Source organism: Cynocephalus volans, chromosome 3 (assembly GCF_027409185.1).
Source record: "Cynocephalus volans isolate mCynVol1 chromosome 3, mCynVol1.pri, whole genome shotgun sequence".
NCBI classification, from domain to species: Eukaryota; Metazoa; Chordata; class Mammalia; order Dermoptera; family Cynocephalidae; genus Cynocephalus; species Cynocephalus volans.
In genome coordinates this window covers 154,711,427-154,726,810 of record NC_084462.1, presented here as the reverse complement: position 1 = coordinate 154,726,810, position 15,384 = coordinate 154,711,427, and the positions used below count along the sequence as shown (strand labels likewise).

The 15,384-nt window shown below is 32.8% G+C and overlaps 1 protein-coding gene across 1 annotated transcript in view; it reads right to left on the bottom strand.

Moving 5' to 3' along the window:
* The window catches only part of DNAL1 (dynein axonemal light chain 1), a 38,151-nt gene that overhangs the window by 19,462 nt on the left and 3,305 nt on the right, over positions 1-15,384 (bottom strand). Inside the window, exons 2-5 of the mRNA XM_063089403.1 lie at positions 12,124-12,162; positions 9,715-9,824; positions 6,912-6,967; positions 628-683 (exon numbers count right to left, since the gene is read on the bottom strand). Of these exons, the coding sequence (XP_062945473.1) occupies positions 628-683; positions 6,912-6,967; positions 9,715-9,824; positions 12,124-12,162 (261 nt within the window). The remainder of the gene's footprint in view (positions 1-627; positions 684-6,911; positions 6,968-9,714; positions 9,825-12,123; positions 12,163-15,384) is intronic.

The following is a 15,384-nucleotide window of genomic DNA, read 5'->3' as shown; positions in this document are numbered from 1 at the left end:
CACTCTCCCTCCCCCATTCAGCTCTTCTTGCTCTTACTCAAGCAGCTCCAGGTTCAGGAAATTTTCACTTGCTGATCCCTCAGCCTGGAGCACTTGTTCCTTGGTCAGCTCTATAGCCTACATCCTCACTTCCACAGAGAGGACTTCCCACCACACTATATCTTCTTCCTATGTCTCATTTTTCTTCATTGCATTCACTACCACCTGATGTATTATAAAATTATTTTTTGGTATGTCTCCCTCCACCATAATGTCAGTTCTATAACAGCAAAGACTTTGTTTTGTATTCTGCTGTATCTCTAATGCCTTGGATAAGTGCCTGGTTTAAAGCAGGCATTCAGGAAATATGGTGAATGAATTTGCTAAATGAATGACATGGAAAAATTATTAAGTAAAAAAGGTGATGCAAAACAATATGTATAGTATGATTTCATTATCTACATATCCATTGAACAATAGAAAAAAAAGGTAAAGAAGATGTAAATCAAAATGTTATCAGTGTTTAAACTGTCAGTGGTTTATAGGAACACTTTATAATTGCTTTTCTACTTCGTAAAGTTTCTGCAATGGACAAGCATTACTTAAGAAAAAGGTGTGCATTTTTTTTAGTAATGAATAACAACCTACCAGTCCATTTAAGTTCTTTATGTTGTTTCTTCCTAAAGACAATATCCTCAAGTTTTCTGTAGTGGAAAGAAAGCAATTTTGTGTTTATGAGAATCATATTATACAACTGTTGTAAATCTAGTATAACAAAGCTTTAATAATTTTAATATAATAAATATTCTGATATAATGAGTAAAAAAGGCTGTATTAATAAAAATGGGTAATCAAGTAGGAAATAATATTGACCTATCATCTAAGATAAACACTACAACTATAATTCCACATCACGCCAATATTAAATTAAAAAATGATTAGCTATTTAGAATACTTAAATTGATGGCTAGTAAAAATATTATAGGGATAAAATAGGAGTAAAGAAGATTTTAACTTTAAGTTTGAGGGCACATATATTTCAAATCTTTTAAAGTACGAGAACTCTCACTACAAAATAGAAAACATATTTATGTATAGTCCACCTCACTCCACAAAGGATTAGAAAATAAATTTGGTATTTAAAAATTTTTTGGCTTTCAATCTTTTAAATAATTAGATTGTTATTTGGTTAAAAAATGAAATGCCTATTTGTATTTCTCAAAAGGATGTTTCTATTTATATATCTATAGACTATTTCTGGAGGAGAAAAAAGAAAGTAGAAACAGTGGTTGCCTTGGGGGAGGAACTGAGAGTCTATGGTCAGAAGAAGACTTATTTTTCAGTGTAACTTCTTTTGAACCATTTGGATAAAACCGTGTCCACATAATATTTTTTCAAATTAAAAAAAAAAAGTGGTTTCTAGTAAAACACAGGAAATTTCATTTCTGTTCCAAGAAACTACTGTGACTATTTTTGCATAAGTTATACATTTAGTTTTCACAACTTAAACTTCTATAGCTACCTTGTCTAATATGGTAATCACTAGCCACATGTGGCTATTTAATTATTTAAAATTAAATGCAATTAAAAATTCAATTTCTCAGTCACATTAACCACATTTCAAGTGATTAATAGCTATATATGGCTAGTAGGAACTGTATCGGAACAGTGCAGATAGTTCTATTGGATGGCACTATTCTATAACATACATAATTCAAGGGTTAAAAACACAAATCCAATTAACTGAGTTTCAATCTCAACTCCACAGGGAAGCAACCTATATGTGTGTGTGTGTTGAGCATAAATATACACACACATATATATAAAGTGTGTGTGTGTGTATGTATCAGGCATATACAACTTTGGTTTTAATTTATTTTACTGAAAAAATTATTTTAAATTCTCTGAGAAACAAACTTTCAGAACAAGGTATTTTAAGAGTGATCTAATTCATGCAAAATGGTTTACGTATTGAAACAAGACTACATGTTAGGAGTTGAACTGTGTCCCCCTCCCAAATTCAAATGTTTAAGTCCTTACCCCCAGTATCCCAGAATGTGACTGTATTTGGAGACAGGGCCTTTAAAGAGGTAATTAAGGAAAAATGAGATCATATGGGTGGGCCCTAATCCAAGGACATGGGAATCCTTATAAGAAAAGGCAATTAGGACACAGACAGACACAGAGGAAAGACCATGTGAAGACAGAGGGAGAAAGCCATCTACAAGCCAAGGAGAGAGACCTCAGAAGAAATCAACTCTGCTGACATCTGGATCTCAGATTTCTAGCCTCCAGAACTGTGAGAAAATAAATTTCTGTTGTTTAAGCCACCAGTCTGTGGAACTTTATTATGGCAGCTCCATACACCTATAAATCTATGAAAACCAAATATTTAAGAAAATCATATAATTAGTTATTCTTTAAATTTAAAAATATGGGGAAAATTACCATTTTCTTTTTTTCTCTATCACGTAGACTAAAACTTATTCAAAAATGTATTCATTCTGGGGCCGGCCCGTGGCTCACTTAGGAGAGTGTGGTGCTGATAACACCAAGGCCACAGGTTCGGATCCCTATATAGGGATGGCCGGTTGGCTCACTTGGGAGAGCATGGTGCTGACAACACTAAGTCAAGGGTTAATATCCCCTTACTGGTCATCTTTTAAAAAAAAAAAAAAATGTATTCATTCTTCACATACTTATTGAGCATCTACTATATACCAGGAACAGTGATAAGCACTTGCACTATCATAGTGAAAAACACATAAAAATTCCTGCTATCATGGAGCTAACATTTAGCAGATAATAAACAAAATTAATAAGTATATTAGATAGTGACAAGTGTAAAGGTGAAAAGAAATAAGCAGATAAAAGAAATGAAATGTCAGGGGGTTGAAAGAAGTTGACATTTTAGATAGAAGGTGACTTCTAAGTAAAGACCCAGAGGAAGTTGAGGCAGAGTTAGTAAGGTAGGTATCTGGAGGAAGAGCATTTACAGGCAGAGAGAACTCCAAGTGTAAAATCTTTGAGGTAGGACCACATCAGAGTGTTCCTACAAGTGTTCATAAAACATAAGAGGCTAACTGAGAGAATGAAGGAAGAGTAGGAAGACATGAAATTAGAGAAATAATAGGCCTTACAGGGGATATGAGAGAGAGGAGTCAAGAAATTACCAAGGGGTTTGGCCTGAGCAACTGAAAAAATGGATTTGTTGATGAGATAGAAAGAAACACAGGAGTTGGTTTAGCTGGGCTGGGAAGACGTCAGGGCTCAGTTTTGGACATGTTAAGTATGAGATATCTATTAGACATCCAGTAGAAATATCAGGCAACTGCATGTGTGGATCTGAAGTTCAGAGGAGAAATCTGGCCTAGAGATTTAAATTTGGGAGCCATCAGCATATATAGATGGTAAAGCTATGACTCAGGAGAAGATGATCTAGGGAGTAAGTGAAGATAGAAAAGAGAAGAGATCCAAGAACTGAGTCCTGGAGCACCCCAATATTTACAAGTCAGAGACATGAGATGGGGAAGAAATGGTCAGAAAGACAGGAAGAAATCCGGAGGGTAGAGTGTCCTAGAAGCCAAATACTGAATGTGCTCCAAAGAGGAAAGAGAAATCATCCATGTCAAAATACACTGATTGATCAATTAATATGAGGACTGACAAATGACATCAGAAATAGAAGATAACAAATATTTACAACTCTTTCAACGATATTATCTAACTTAACTTGGTAAGACAAGTGAAAAGATATGATGTTGATGGGTGGAAGGGGGAAAGGGGGGGAGGGAGGAATCGGTAAAGGGATACAAAAATCAACTACATTGTATATTGATAAAATAAAATAAAATAAATTTTTAAAATTTTTTGAATTTAAAAAATATTATCTAAATACATAAAACTCCTTTTTAAAAAAGTGCTCATGAAAATGGTATTGAATAGCTAAAAATATCTTATTTATGACTGTACAGGGAAATAAATTATAATATCAAAATTAATAGATTAAGTATCTTAACATAACACAATTATATAGTTTCCATATTTTATATGCTGCATAAGTAGGGCAACACTAGAAGGAAAGTACTGTTGCTTTCTTCATACAAAGTCCTGATGAAAATCAAAACAGAGATTTCAAGGTTTATGTTTATTTGTAACCTAAAGGAATAAAGCATAATGTTTTACCAAAAATACAAGGCAACAAAATGTATTTTCTAATCTTTAACATGAAATTATTAATATTCATATTATGCGGATTTTTAGTCATGTCATGCAGTTTTCCAGTCACAGTTTTGGTATAAATTGCCGACTAGGGTTATTCTGCCTTATAAGCCACCTATTAAAATAGGCCTCTTATCATAACATAATAGGCAAGACTAGAGTGTTTGGGAAAGGGGAAGGGTAGGAGGCAAGCTAGAGTCATAAATTTAATCTTTAAGGATCAGTTAGCTTCTTTTTGCTTCATAGTAACAGATAAAACATACAATCATTACAAGAGCTAAAATAAGAGGAGTTAAGTATAGCAAATACCTATACTCTCTCATTTCATGTCTATGGCAGATATCAATAATTGATCAAGCCACTATTTTCCATTGAGTTTTTGGAACTCTTCTTAATGCAATTTTCCTGAGAGTCACTACCAATTGACCAAAGTTAGAATATGAGTTAAAATCCATTGCCCACCCAATGTAGAAGGTCACTGATTTTCATTATTATCAGAGTCATGTTTTTATGAAAAGAAAAGCATATAACCTGTCACAATAAATAATATTTTATCAATGTAGCCTCATTTCAGCAAGTTACTTTAATTACAGACAAAGAAACTGAGGCAGAGAATAAAATTAAATATCCTAAATTTTTTAATGAATGTGCAAAAAATTGGAATAGATTGAGTCATTTTATGCACACAGCTCTAATAGTAAATGCTTCCTCTCCAGCACTGTATGAGTATAAATACTGAATGTCAACTTTGAGTAAGATACTGGGGGTACGAAAGGATTAGAATAGAAGGTAAAAACACTATAAGTTATGATGCTTGCCCTCAAGGAGCTCACTGTCTAAATAGCAAAATGTATTCCCAACTAACCATAATAATGGCTAATATGTCTTGAGCACCAGGCACAATTCTAAGTACTTTATCCTAACTCATTCAATCTTTTTTTTTTACTCATTTAATTTTCACAATAACTACATGAGTGAGGCAATTGTTATTATAATCCAAGGTAGACTATTAAAAATATTCCCAAAGATGGAGTAATTAATTATGACAATGGAGATTAGGAAAATCTTTGGGGGCCAGACATTCAAACATGGCATTGTTAATCTTAATCTTTGTTTTTTGTAAGATTTTCCTGTTAGAGGAAGGCATTGTTCTCAGTGAAAAGCACTGCATTAATAAATGTGCAAAGTCATAAAAAAGAATGGTATGTTTGAGTTTGAATTGGGTGGTACAAGCTTTTAGGTGACTTAGAATGCAACATTAAGGCATTTGGTCTTTACTAGGCAAAAGAGAGCCATTAAAAGGTCTCTGATCAGGAGGAATGACATCAAAATAATATTTTTAGAAAGAAAACTCTGGTACCAGTGGATGAAGGTCAACTGAAGAGCAGGAAAAAAAAGGAGGAGGAAAGAGATCAATTAGGAGGCTATTGCAAGAGTTGCTTTTCAAACTGTGGGTAATGAGCCACTAATAGGTTGTTAAATCCACTTACTGGGATGTGATCAGCACTGAAAAATAATAAAATAAATAATTAAAAATATATAGTGGAACCTATGCTATAAGGATAAATACTGTTTTGCAAACTTTATTACATTTTATATGTGTCTGTGTATTTGATATGCATATTCATAAGAATGCATAATGAATTCAAATATATTTCTTACTGTAGAAAATGTTCAAAAATGCTTGAAAAACATAATCTAAGGGGAAGATGACGAAGGTCTAAATTAAAGTAATAGCTCCTGGGAATGGAAAAGCAATAAATTATTTGAGAGCTCCTTCAAAGAGTAGACTTAGAAGAATTTAGCAATGAACTTGGATGTAGGGCATAAGGAAAGAAAAGAGAAAATATGGCAGGTTACATAATGGTTCCCAAAAGATACCTACATCCTAAACCTGAAATCTGTGAATGTTACCTTATGTGACAAAAAAAAGTACTTTACAGATGTGAATAAGGATCTTCAGATGGGGAGATTAACCTCAATATCTGAGAGTACCCTAAATGCAATCACATGTATCCTCCTCATAAGAGGAAAGCAAAGATTTGACACAGACAGAAGAAGCAATGTGACCCCAGAGGCAAATAATGAAGTGATGCAGTCACAAACCAAAGAATGTGGCAGCCACCAGAAGCTGGAAGAGACAAGAAAAAGTTTCTCCCCTAAAGGCTTCAGAGGGAGCATGGCTTGATTTTGGCCCTAGTGAAACTGATTTCAGACTCCTGGCCTACAGAACCGTGAGAGAATAAACATCTGTTATTTTAAGCCACCAAGTTACAGCAGCCACAGGAAACTAATACAGACAGTCAGAGGCCTTTGCCACTGGAAGGATAGCGATGTCATTAAAAAGGATAAGGAGCACAGGAAAAACAGGGATGGTGAGGAATTAAATATTAAACATGGCAAGTTTGAAATACGCACAAAACAAATCTGAACAAAGAAACATATCACAAAAATCTGATTTTCTATTTAAGACATCTCAATTCTAACTCTATAAAAGCTTTAATATGTCAATAAAATGTTCAGGTCTTATGTTATCTCTAACTTTCTTTGGATAATCAAATTTAAGACACATGGTTTACATATTTTCTCTGTTATCTGACAATTGCTGTGGTTAAAACAGATGCCAGCTTCTGGAACTGCATAGTGTCTCTGGAATGTTTATTCCAATAACTGGAGAATCTAAGAACCATCTGTTACTGTAGATTACTTACTTAAGCCATTCAGGTTGGCAATTTTTTCAATGCAGTTTGTAGACAGTGAAAGCTTCCTTTAAAAGAACAGAGAAAAACTTGAATTAATACAATAAATTTAAATTGTATATCAGAAATTATCGCTCAACAATAGTGCCTATGAAAGATAATATTTGTTATATTTCTTTTTTACACTGAATCCTTTTTACCCCCTCAGTTATGGCATTTATTCCTTCATTTTGAAATCTTTTTTTTCTCTCTGATTACAAAAGTTAATACACACACATTCATTGTAGAAAATTTTTTTAAAAAAAACCTTTTTGAGGGCAATTTGGTGTTATCTACTAAATTTTTTAATGCATGTATTCTTTGATCCTGTATTCCACTTCTAGGAATACAGCCTACTGAAATACTAATACAAATGCCAAAAGATATATAAACTAGATTATTGTAATATTGTAAGAGCAAAAAAAAATTTTTTTTAAACTCCATAAACAACTGTCAACTGAGGAACAGACAATGTAATACTATGCTGTCACTAAAACAAATGAGATTGGGCTACAGATAGTGACTTGGGAAAATGTCCATGAAATATAGTTGAGTTAAAAAACCACCTACAATCCCTTTTTGTTTAAAAAAAAAAACACAGAACTATGTATGAGGGTACTTCAAAAAGTTCATGGAAAGATTTATACTATCTTTTAATTCTATTTTTCCATGAACTTTTTGAAGTACCCTCCTGTATGCATTTGTGGAGATTTTTTTTTTCGCATGTGTTAAGTCATTCAGAAATGTATATTGAAAAAAGTCATATGTAATCCTCACTGCCCCACATAGCCCCTCAGAGATAATTACTTTTAATAGTTTTTATATATTTTTATTTTTCTATACATATTTTAATTATATAAAAATAAAATTTTAAAAGGTAGCATTTTACACACCTTAATCTTCCTTTCTTGATAAAAATGCTTAATTTCTTAGTAAATGTCATACAAAAAATATAATAAAAACTGATTTTATTGAACACAAGGTACGCTCAGTATTCTTCTAAGTACTTTACATGTGTAATTTATTATTTTGATCATCACAACAATCTTTTGAGATAAGTATTGTTATTATCCACATTTTACGAATGAAACTGAGGCACAAAGATGTTAAGAAATTTTCCCAATGTTATACAGACACAAAATGGCAAGGCCAAAATTAAAACCCAAGTAAGTTTGACTCTAGAGCATTTGTCTTACCCTTTATGATTTGAATTAAAAAGGAAGTATTCTTTTTTTTTCCCGCTTGAAACAGCAAAAGCAATTACTGTACAGTGCAAATTACTGGTCAAATCTGTATATTTTCTAGTCATCCCCCACTCTTGAGAACTACCAGTGAAAAATCTTGGAATACAGTTGGGAAATTTCTTTAATTCTTGTTTAGGTAGCCCGCCCAAAGAGGCTGTCAGCAAAAATATAAATGGGTTGATTCTTTCTAAGAAGTTTCCAAGGTGCTTTGTAATGGGGTACAAAATCTTCTCAAATTTGTTAGCCTTTGAGGTGGCTTTAGATAAAAAAGATATCTGACTACTGTGAAGCATGCTTGAAGCCAAAAAAGAACCCAAGGTAGACTTTCATGTGATACACTATGGTCTTATCACAAAGAACAAGTTGTTTACAATAACTAAATATGTTTGCTTTTCCCTTTACTCCCAAAGACAGATATTAGTTTAATGCATAGGTTCACAAATACGTGTCTAAGAACCACACAAGTTGTTTGCTGTAAATACAGATTCCTAGGTTTCACCAGTAGATATTCTGTTTCTATAAATTTGGGAGGGGGGAGGTGTGCTTATCTTATGCATAAAGTGTATGTTGTCAAGGGATCACACTTAGACAGAAGGTGAAGAAGTCAGAAAGAACACCAGTGAATTTATAGTATTTTATAGCCCTGAGAAGACATATTGGAGACCGAAAACATGGTTACAAAGCATCATGGTATAATTGACACAATTTAGCCATAGAATCCTGCTAAAAGTTTTGCAAAGTATTTAGAAAATAAATTAAAAGGAATTAATACAGATCTGATACTTAACGTCATAGGAAACAGGATTACTAAATAAGTGTAATTTGATCCCAATTAGAATTTTTTAAAAATTAGAAGGCTACCCATCAAAAATCTAACACTGGTTCTCACAAGGTGGTAGGATTTGGGCTGAGGTTAATTCCTTTTCTTTGCACTTTTTATGTTTTCTAGGTGTTTTACAATGTGTTTTTATAATTTGAAAGGTTCTGTTTGTTTGTTTTCTGAGGCTGGCCAGTACTGGGATCCAAACCCTTGACCTTGGTTTTACAACACTGGGATCTATCCAAGTGAGCTAACTGGGGAGCCCTTGAAAGCCTTTTTTAAGAGGTATCTCTTAGGCATTTAGTAAGTAAGCACAGTACTGACTTTAGTGGATAATTTTACAAGAGAAAGTAGTAGATTTTATGACAGAGTGTCATAGTGTTATTGTGTTATTGTCAGAGCTTACTGTTATTTAGCTTCTCCCAACAGACTATTTCTATTTTTAAACACATTATAAAAATGGTACTGAAAAAAATATTGTATTGCTTAGCATTACTCTATTAATAATCCTATAAACCAACAGTCTTCCATGTTTGGCTTTGCCAAAGGGAGAATTACAGTAAGCAAACAAAAAAATAAATGAAGATCACAGAAAACAAATATTTTTTGCAGACTGTGTGCTTAAGAAAAGAAGGGAAAAAAAAAAAAGAAAGAAAGAAAGAAAAGGAAGGGGAACCTAACAGCAATACTAGAAGGATGAAAAAGAACTTACTCGCAATTAGCAAGTGTGGACAAGGATGCATCCATCTTCTCTATAGGGGGAATCTGGGCATAAAGCTTTATCTCTTTGGCATCAGACGGCCTCTGACCAGTTTTCTCTTCCTATGAGAAAAATAAATTTGGAATAATCCTCAATTGTAATGTAGAACCAAAAGAGGCCAGAATTTCTCAAGGCTTTTCAATGTTTATTTTTAAAACAATTATTAGAATTTAATAACTGTTAATTTTTGACCATTCACTTCTTGGAAACATTTACTTACTGACCCTGATAATCAGGCTTCTACATAGATGCATCAGATAATTGTAAGGGCCCTACCAAAAGGAAATGAGGAGAAAAGAAAATAACTTGTATTTTTGTAAGATTTACAATCCTTGAAGAGTCCATCAATTTATGAGAAAAAACAAAACACAACAACAAAAACATATTCCTGGAAAGAATTCCTTGTCCCTAAACAACCTTTTCTTAAACGTCAGATTCAGACATGTAAGATCAACTGTATTCTTTGTCATCTCATCTTCTTTTTCTATACACAGTTCAGCCTGAGCTAGAACCCCCAAATACCAAGACATTCTCTTTTCAACACAGCTGAAGTCAATGCTCTCTGATCTACTCTAATATACTACTAAATCCTACCCTAGAGTTTAATTTCAGTACTAAGCACACAATTTAAAATTTAATTATCAGTATATGCTTCCTAACAATATTTTTTTAAACACCTCATTACCTAGTTCTCTCTCTCCAAAAAAGTTGGAAGCTCAGGGGCCATTTCCTTTACTTTCCAATGTTTTCTATAACTATGCAATAAAAAACACACAAAAGGCTCATTTAAAAAAATCAACTCACCACATTGATAACAGAAAATATATAATCAGTTTGAAAGAAAGAGATCTAATACACTTTCACTCAGTACTTATTTTTGTGTCATATATTTGCAGATTAGGGGAGGGGAAATTGACATCTAGTAGATCCTCAATAAATGTTGGGTTAATCAATGCAAGAGTGTCCTTTCTGTCTTCAAATTATTATTTTGTAAGTAAGGTCAAAGATTTATGGCAATAATATAATCCAGAAATAGAGTCTACAAACTAAAACAAAAAAAAAACACTCAATATTTTAAGTTAATACAATAAAGTTCTAAAATCCGATGTAAGGAAAATCAAATCTAACACTCAGTCTATTCCATACTTTTTTTCTTTAACTAAACCGAATTTTCATTAAATATTTAACCAAACAGAAATTAATTTTTTAAATGCAATTAGAGTAAACAAGAAATTTATAAGCACTAAAACAGGAATTCAAATATTTCATTATTCTATCCACTTTTCTCTATTTTCCTTAGACATGAAGGCTCCTGAAAGACTTTTTATTCAAAGCCTACCTACAAAAGCAAACGATACATTATTATGCAAAAAATTACTGATAACATAGACAAATAAATTATCACTGGGCACAGAAGTTAAAGAGCCATCTCTGTACTCTATGGAAATTCTATCTATATTGCTGAATTACAACTGTTCAAACTTAATAGAATGTTATAATATTAAGAGGGCTGGCCAATCAGCTCAGTTGGTTAGAGAGGTTCTATAACACCAAGGTCAAGAGTTTGGATCTTGATATAATTTGGCCAGCTGCCAAAAAGAAAAATTTATTGTTTATATTTAATACATGCTTTTTCCAATGTCATTTCCTTTCTAATATTACCAAATGCTTTATTTAGTATTTTTATTTAATTTTTATTTCAGTAGTCTATGCATCATTTACATTTGTCCACATTGGCTATCTCTGTTCTAACCTCCAAGAAGCTAAAACCCTCATCTATGTAAAGCCTAAATAATCCACAACACATAACCACCCTATCACTTGAAAATGACATGCAGTTTAGTGATGATAAAGTTGAAAAAGAAAATGTACTACAACATAGAGATCCCAGCCATTTTACAGCAATAGATGAATCAGCCTTTTCAATATCTAAATTTTCCAGTGGTCAGATTTTTTAATTGAAACTTTTATTAAGATATGTGAAGATCCTCCTGCACTTATAAAAAATAATACTGAGAGACCCCTTGTACAGTTTTCCCAGTTTCCCCCAATAATAACATTTTGCAAAACTATAGTATAATATCATAAGTAGGGTATTTCTATTAATACAATCCAATGACTTTTTCATATTTTCTCAAATTTACTTGTACTCATTTGTATGTATGAGTGTGTATGTGTTTTTATGTGTGTATTAAATCCTACACAATTTTATCACATTTGTAGGTTCATTTATCCACAGTCAAGATAGCTGAACAGTTCTAATACCGCAAGGATCCCTTGTATTAAATGGTCAGATTTAAATAACCACCCAAAATTTTTCCTTGTATAGTTTCTAAAAGAAGGAAAAACTCATATACTCACCCATCTGGCTAGAGCTTCTTTGATTGTTGTTGCTTTTGCCTTAAAAATAAAGAAGAAAAAACAAATCTGTCTTTATTGGTGTGATTTGTTGATTCAATTTTTATGCAATAATTATTAGGCTTGACTTCTAATCTTAAAAAAATAACTCTTTCTTTGAGACTTTATATGCAAAGAGGATGTTTTAATTTCCTGAAATTAGAATGATTTATTTAGATACCTCTCAGAGAAAATAAGGAAATCATTCTGTAATGCCCATATACTTCACTCTCACTTGGTTTACAAAACATGTATAGCTTTCAATACATGATATTAAAATATACCTTATTTCATTGTTTCTAAAATCTACATATTTTAAATTTTTTTTTTTTTAAAGATGACCGGTAAGGGGATCTTAACCCTTGACTTGGTATTGTCAGCACCACACTCTCCCAAGCGAGCTAACCAGCCATCCCTATATAGGGAACCGAACCCTTGGCCTCGGTGTTATCAGCACCACGCTCTCCCAAGTGAGCCATGGGCTGGCCCTTTTTAAATTTTAACATTGAAGTTTGGGTGCATCTTACATTCAGGAACAATTTGCAATTGCTGTGGTCAGGTGGCAGTGGTGAAATTTTAGAAAAATATTAACCATTTTATTTCATATACACATATTCCTTTTTACGCTTGCAAAGGATGACAAGTGATAAAAATCTATATGCTTAAATAAACTTAAAAGAACTTTATCAATAAGTACAAAATAAAAATTTTAAATGATTAGAAAACGTTTGTCAAAGTTTAATTCCAACTTATTTTTCTTTCTCAGTAGAACAGGAAATAATGTTGCACCTTATAATTAATAACATCTCAGATTCAATTTAATATATTTACAACTTTAAAGGTACAAAAAGGAAGACATCCTTAATAGAGTAGTGCTGGAGCTCACTAAACAAACAAACAAAAAAAGAGGAACACCAAACAATAACAAAAAGAAAGTTTAAAAAGTATATACTTTTTAACCCTTCGGTTAAAAAGAAAATTATAAAATAAAAAAATAAAAGACAAAAAAAATGTCAAAATCTGAGGAATATAACACTGAGAAGGAAACATAGCTTAAAATACATTTATCAGAAAACATGACATAGAAAACAAATGAATTAAGCATTCAAGATATTTGAAAAAGTACATCATTGCAAACCCACAAAAGGAAACAGAAGGGAGGAAGTCAACAAAAACCAGAATGGGGGGAAAAAAGATTAACAAAACTGAAAGTTGGTTGTTAAATTTCTGGCAAGCCTAACTGAGCAAAAAAGAGATACATAAATTAAAAATATAGAATGAATAAGGGAAAATACAGACACCATGGAGGTTTTTTGGTTTTTTTTTTTTTTTTTGGCAGCTGGCCAGTACAGGGCAGACACCACAGAGATTTTAAAAATAAAATATCATAAGCAAGTATATGGTAATAACTTTTTTTTTTTTTTTCTTTTTTGTGACCGGCACTCAGCCAGTGAGTGCACCGGCCATTCCTATGTAGGATCCGAACCCGCGGCCGCTGGGAGCGTCGCCGCGCTCCCAGCGCCACACCCCACCCCCCACCCCCACCCCCCACCCCCACCCCCCCACCCCGAGTGCGCCACAGGCTCGGCCCTGGTAATAACTTTTAAATCCTGGACAAGGTGTGCCTTTCTAGAAAAAATATAAAAGTGTCAAAACTATCACAAGAAGAATCAGAAAAATTGAATAGCCAATGCTATTTAAAACATTAAAATGATAATTGAAGAGGTTTACCTTCATATTCCTCCCCTAAAGCTTCAGGCCCAAATAGTTTTACAAATGAGTTCCACCAAGCTTTGAAGGATTTTCCCTGTTACACAAGTTGTTTCAGAAACCAGAAAAAGAGGAAAAGCTGATAATTTATTTTGTGAGGCTAGTATAACCTTGATACTATAACCAGATAAGGAGAGCTCTTTACTTTTCAGCACAGATGTGAAAATCCTGGATACAGTATTAGATCTCCAAAGTCAATAGTGTATAACGAACATGATCAAAAATGGTTTATCCCAAGAGCACAATCACAACAGAAAAATCTATAAATATACATCATTGATTAATGGATGGGGGGACGGAATCACATTTCTTTCTTTCTTTCTTTTTTTTTTTTTTTGGAGTCTGGCTGGTACATACATTTGTTTAAGTAATTGCAGAAAAAAATACTTAAGTTCTACATCTGATATTAAAAGCTCTCAGCTAAGAGTTAAAGGCAAAAACCAAAAAACAAAATATTGCGGCTGGCCAGTTAGCTCAGTTGGTTAGAGTTTGGTGTTATAACACCAAGGTCAAGGGTTCTAATCTCCATACAGGCCAGCCACAAAAAAAAAAAAAAAAAATTAAAGGGAAATTACTCACCTATAAAAGCTATATATCATAAATCTATAATAAACACCATACTTAGTGGAGAAAATTATTTCAGCAAATATTCATTGAGTGTCTAATATGTACCAAGCATTCTTCTATGTGTTTAGTGTATATCAATGAACAAAACAAACACTCTTGCCTTCATGGAACTTATATCTATTGGAGAAAACAGATTGTAAGTGTATATATATATACATATATATATAAATGTATATATAAAATAAGTAAATTATATTAGGAGGTAATAATTACTAAGGAAAAAATGTTGAGGCTGGTAGGGGTATCATGATGTATGTACATGTCTGTGGAGGACATTTATTTTAAGTAAGGTGGTCAAGGTTGGTCTAATGGGGAAGATGACATTAAAAATACTCCCTTTAAGATCCAAAATACATCACGGATCCCCATTATCACTGCTACTGTTTAGTATGGTACAAGAGATCTTTACCAATGTTATAATAAAAGGAAATTACAAATTGGAATGATTAAACAAAAGAAATAAAACTGTCACGGGGCTGGCCAGTTAGCTCAGTTTGTTAGAGTGTTGCCTTGTAACACCAAGGTCAACGGTTTGGATCCCCATACTGGCCAGCTGCAAAACATACATACACACACACACACAGACCCCTCTACATATATATATGTATAAAACTGTCACTATGTGCAGATGATCATCTATATAGAAAACTCATTAGAATAAACCGACAAATATTAGAGCAAATGGAGTTCAGCAAGTGAAGACCACTGACAAAGTTAACAGTAAAATCTAAAATTGGGAGAAGATATTTTCAACATGGAACCAACAAAGGACTAATATGTAGAATATACAAGAAACTCCTAAAAAATCAAAAACAAAAAAAATGAAAA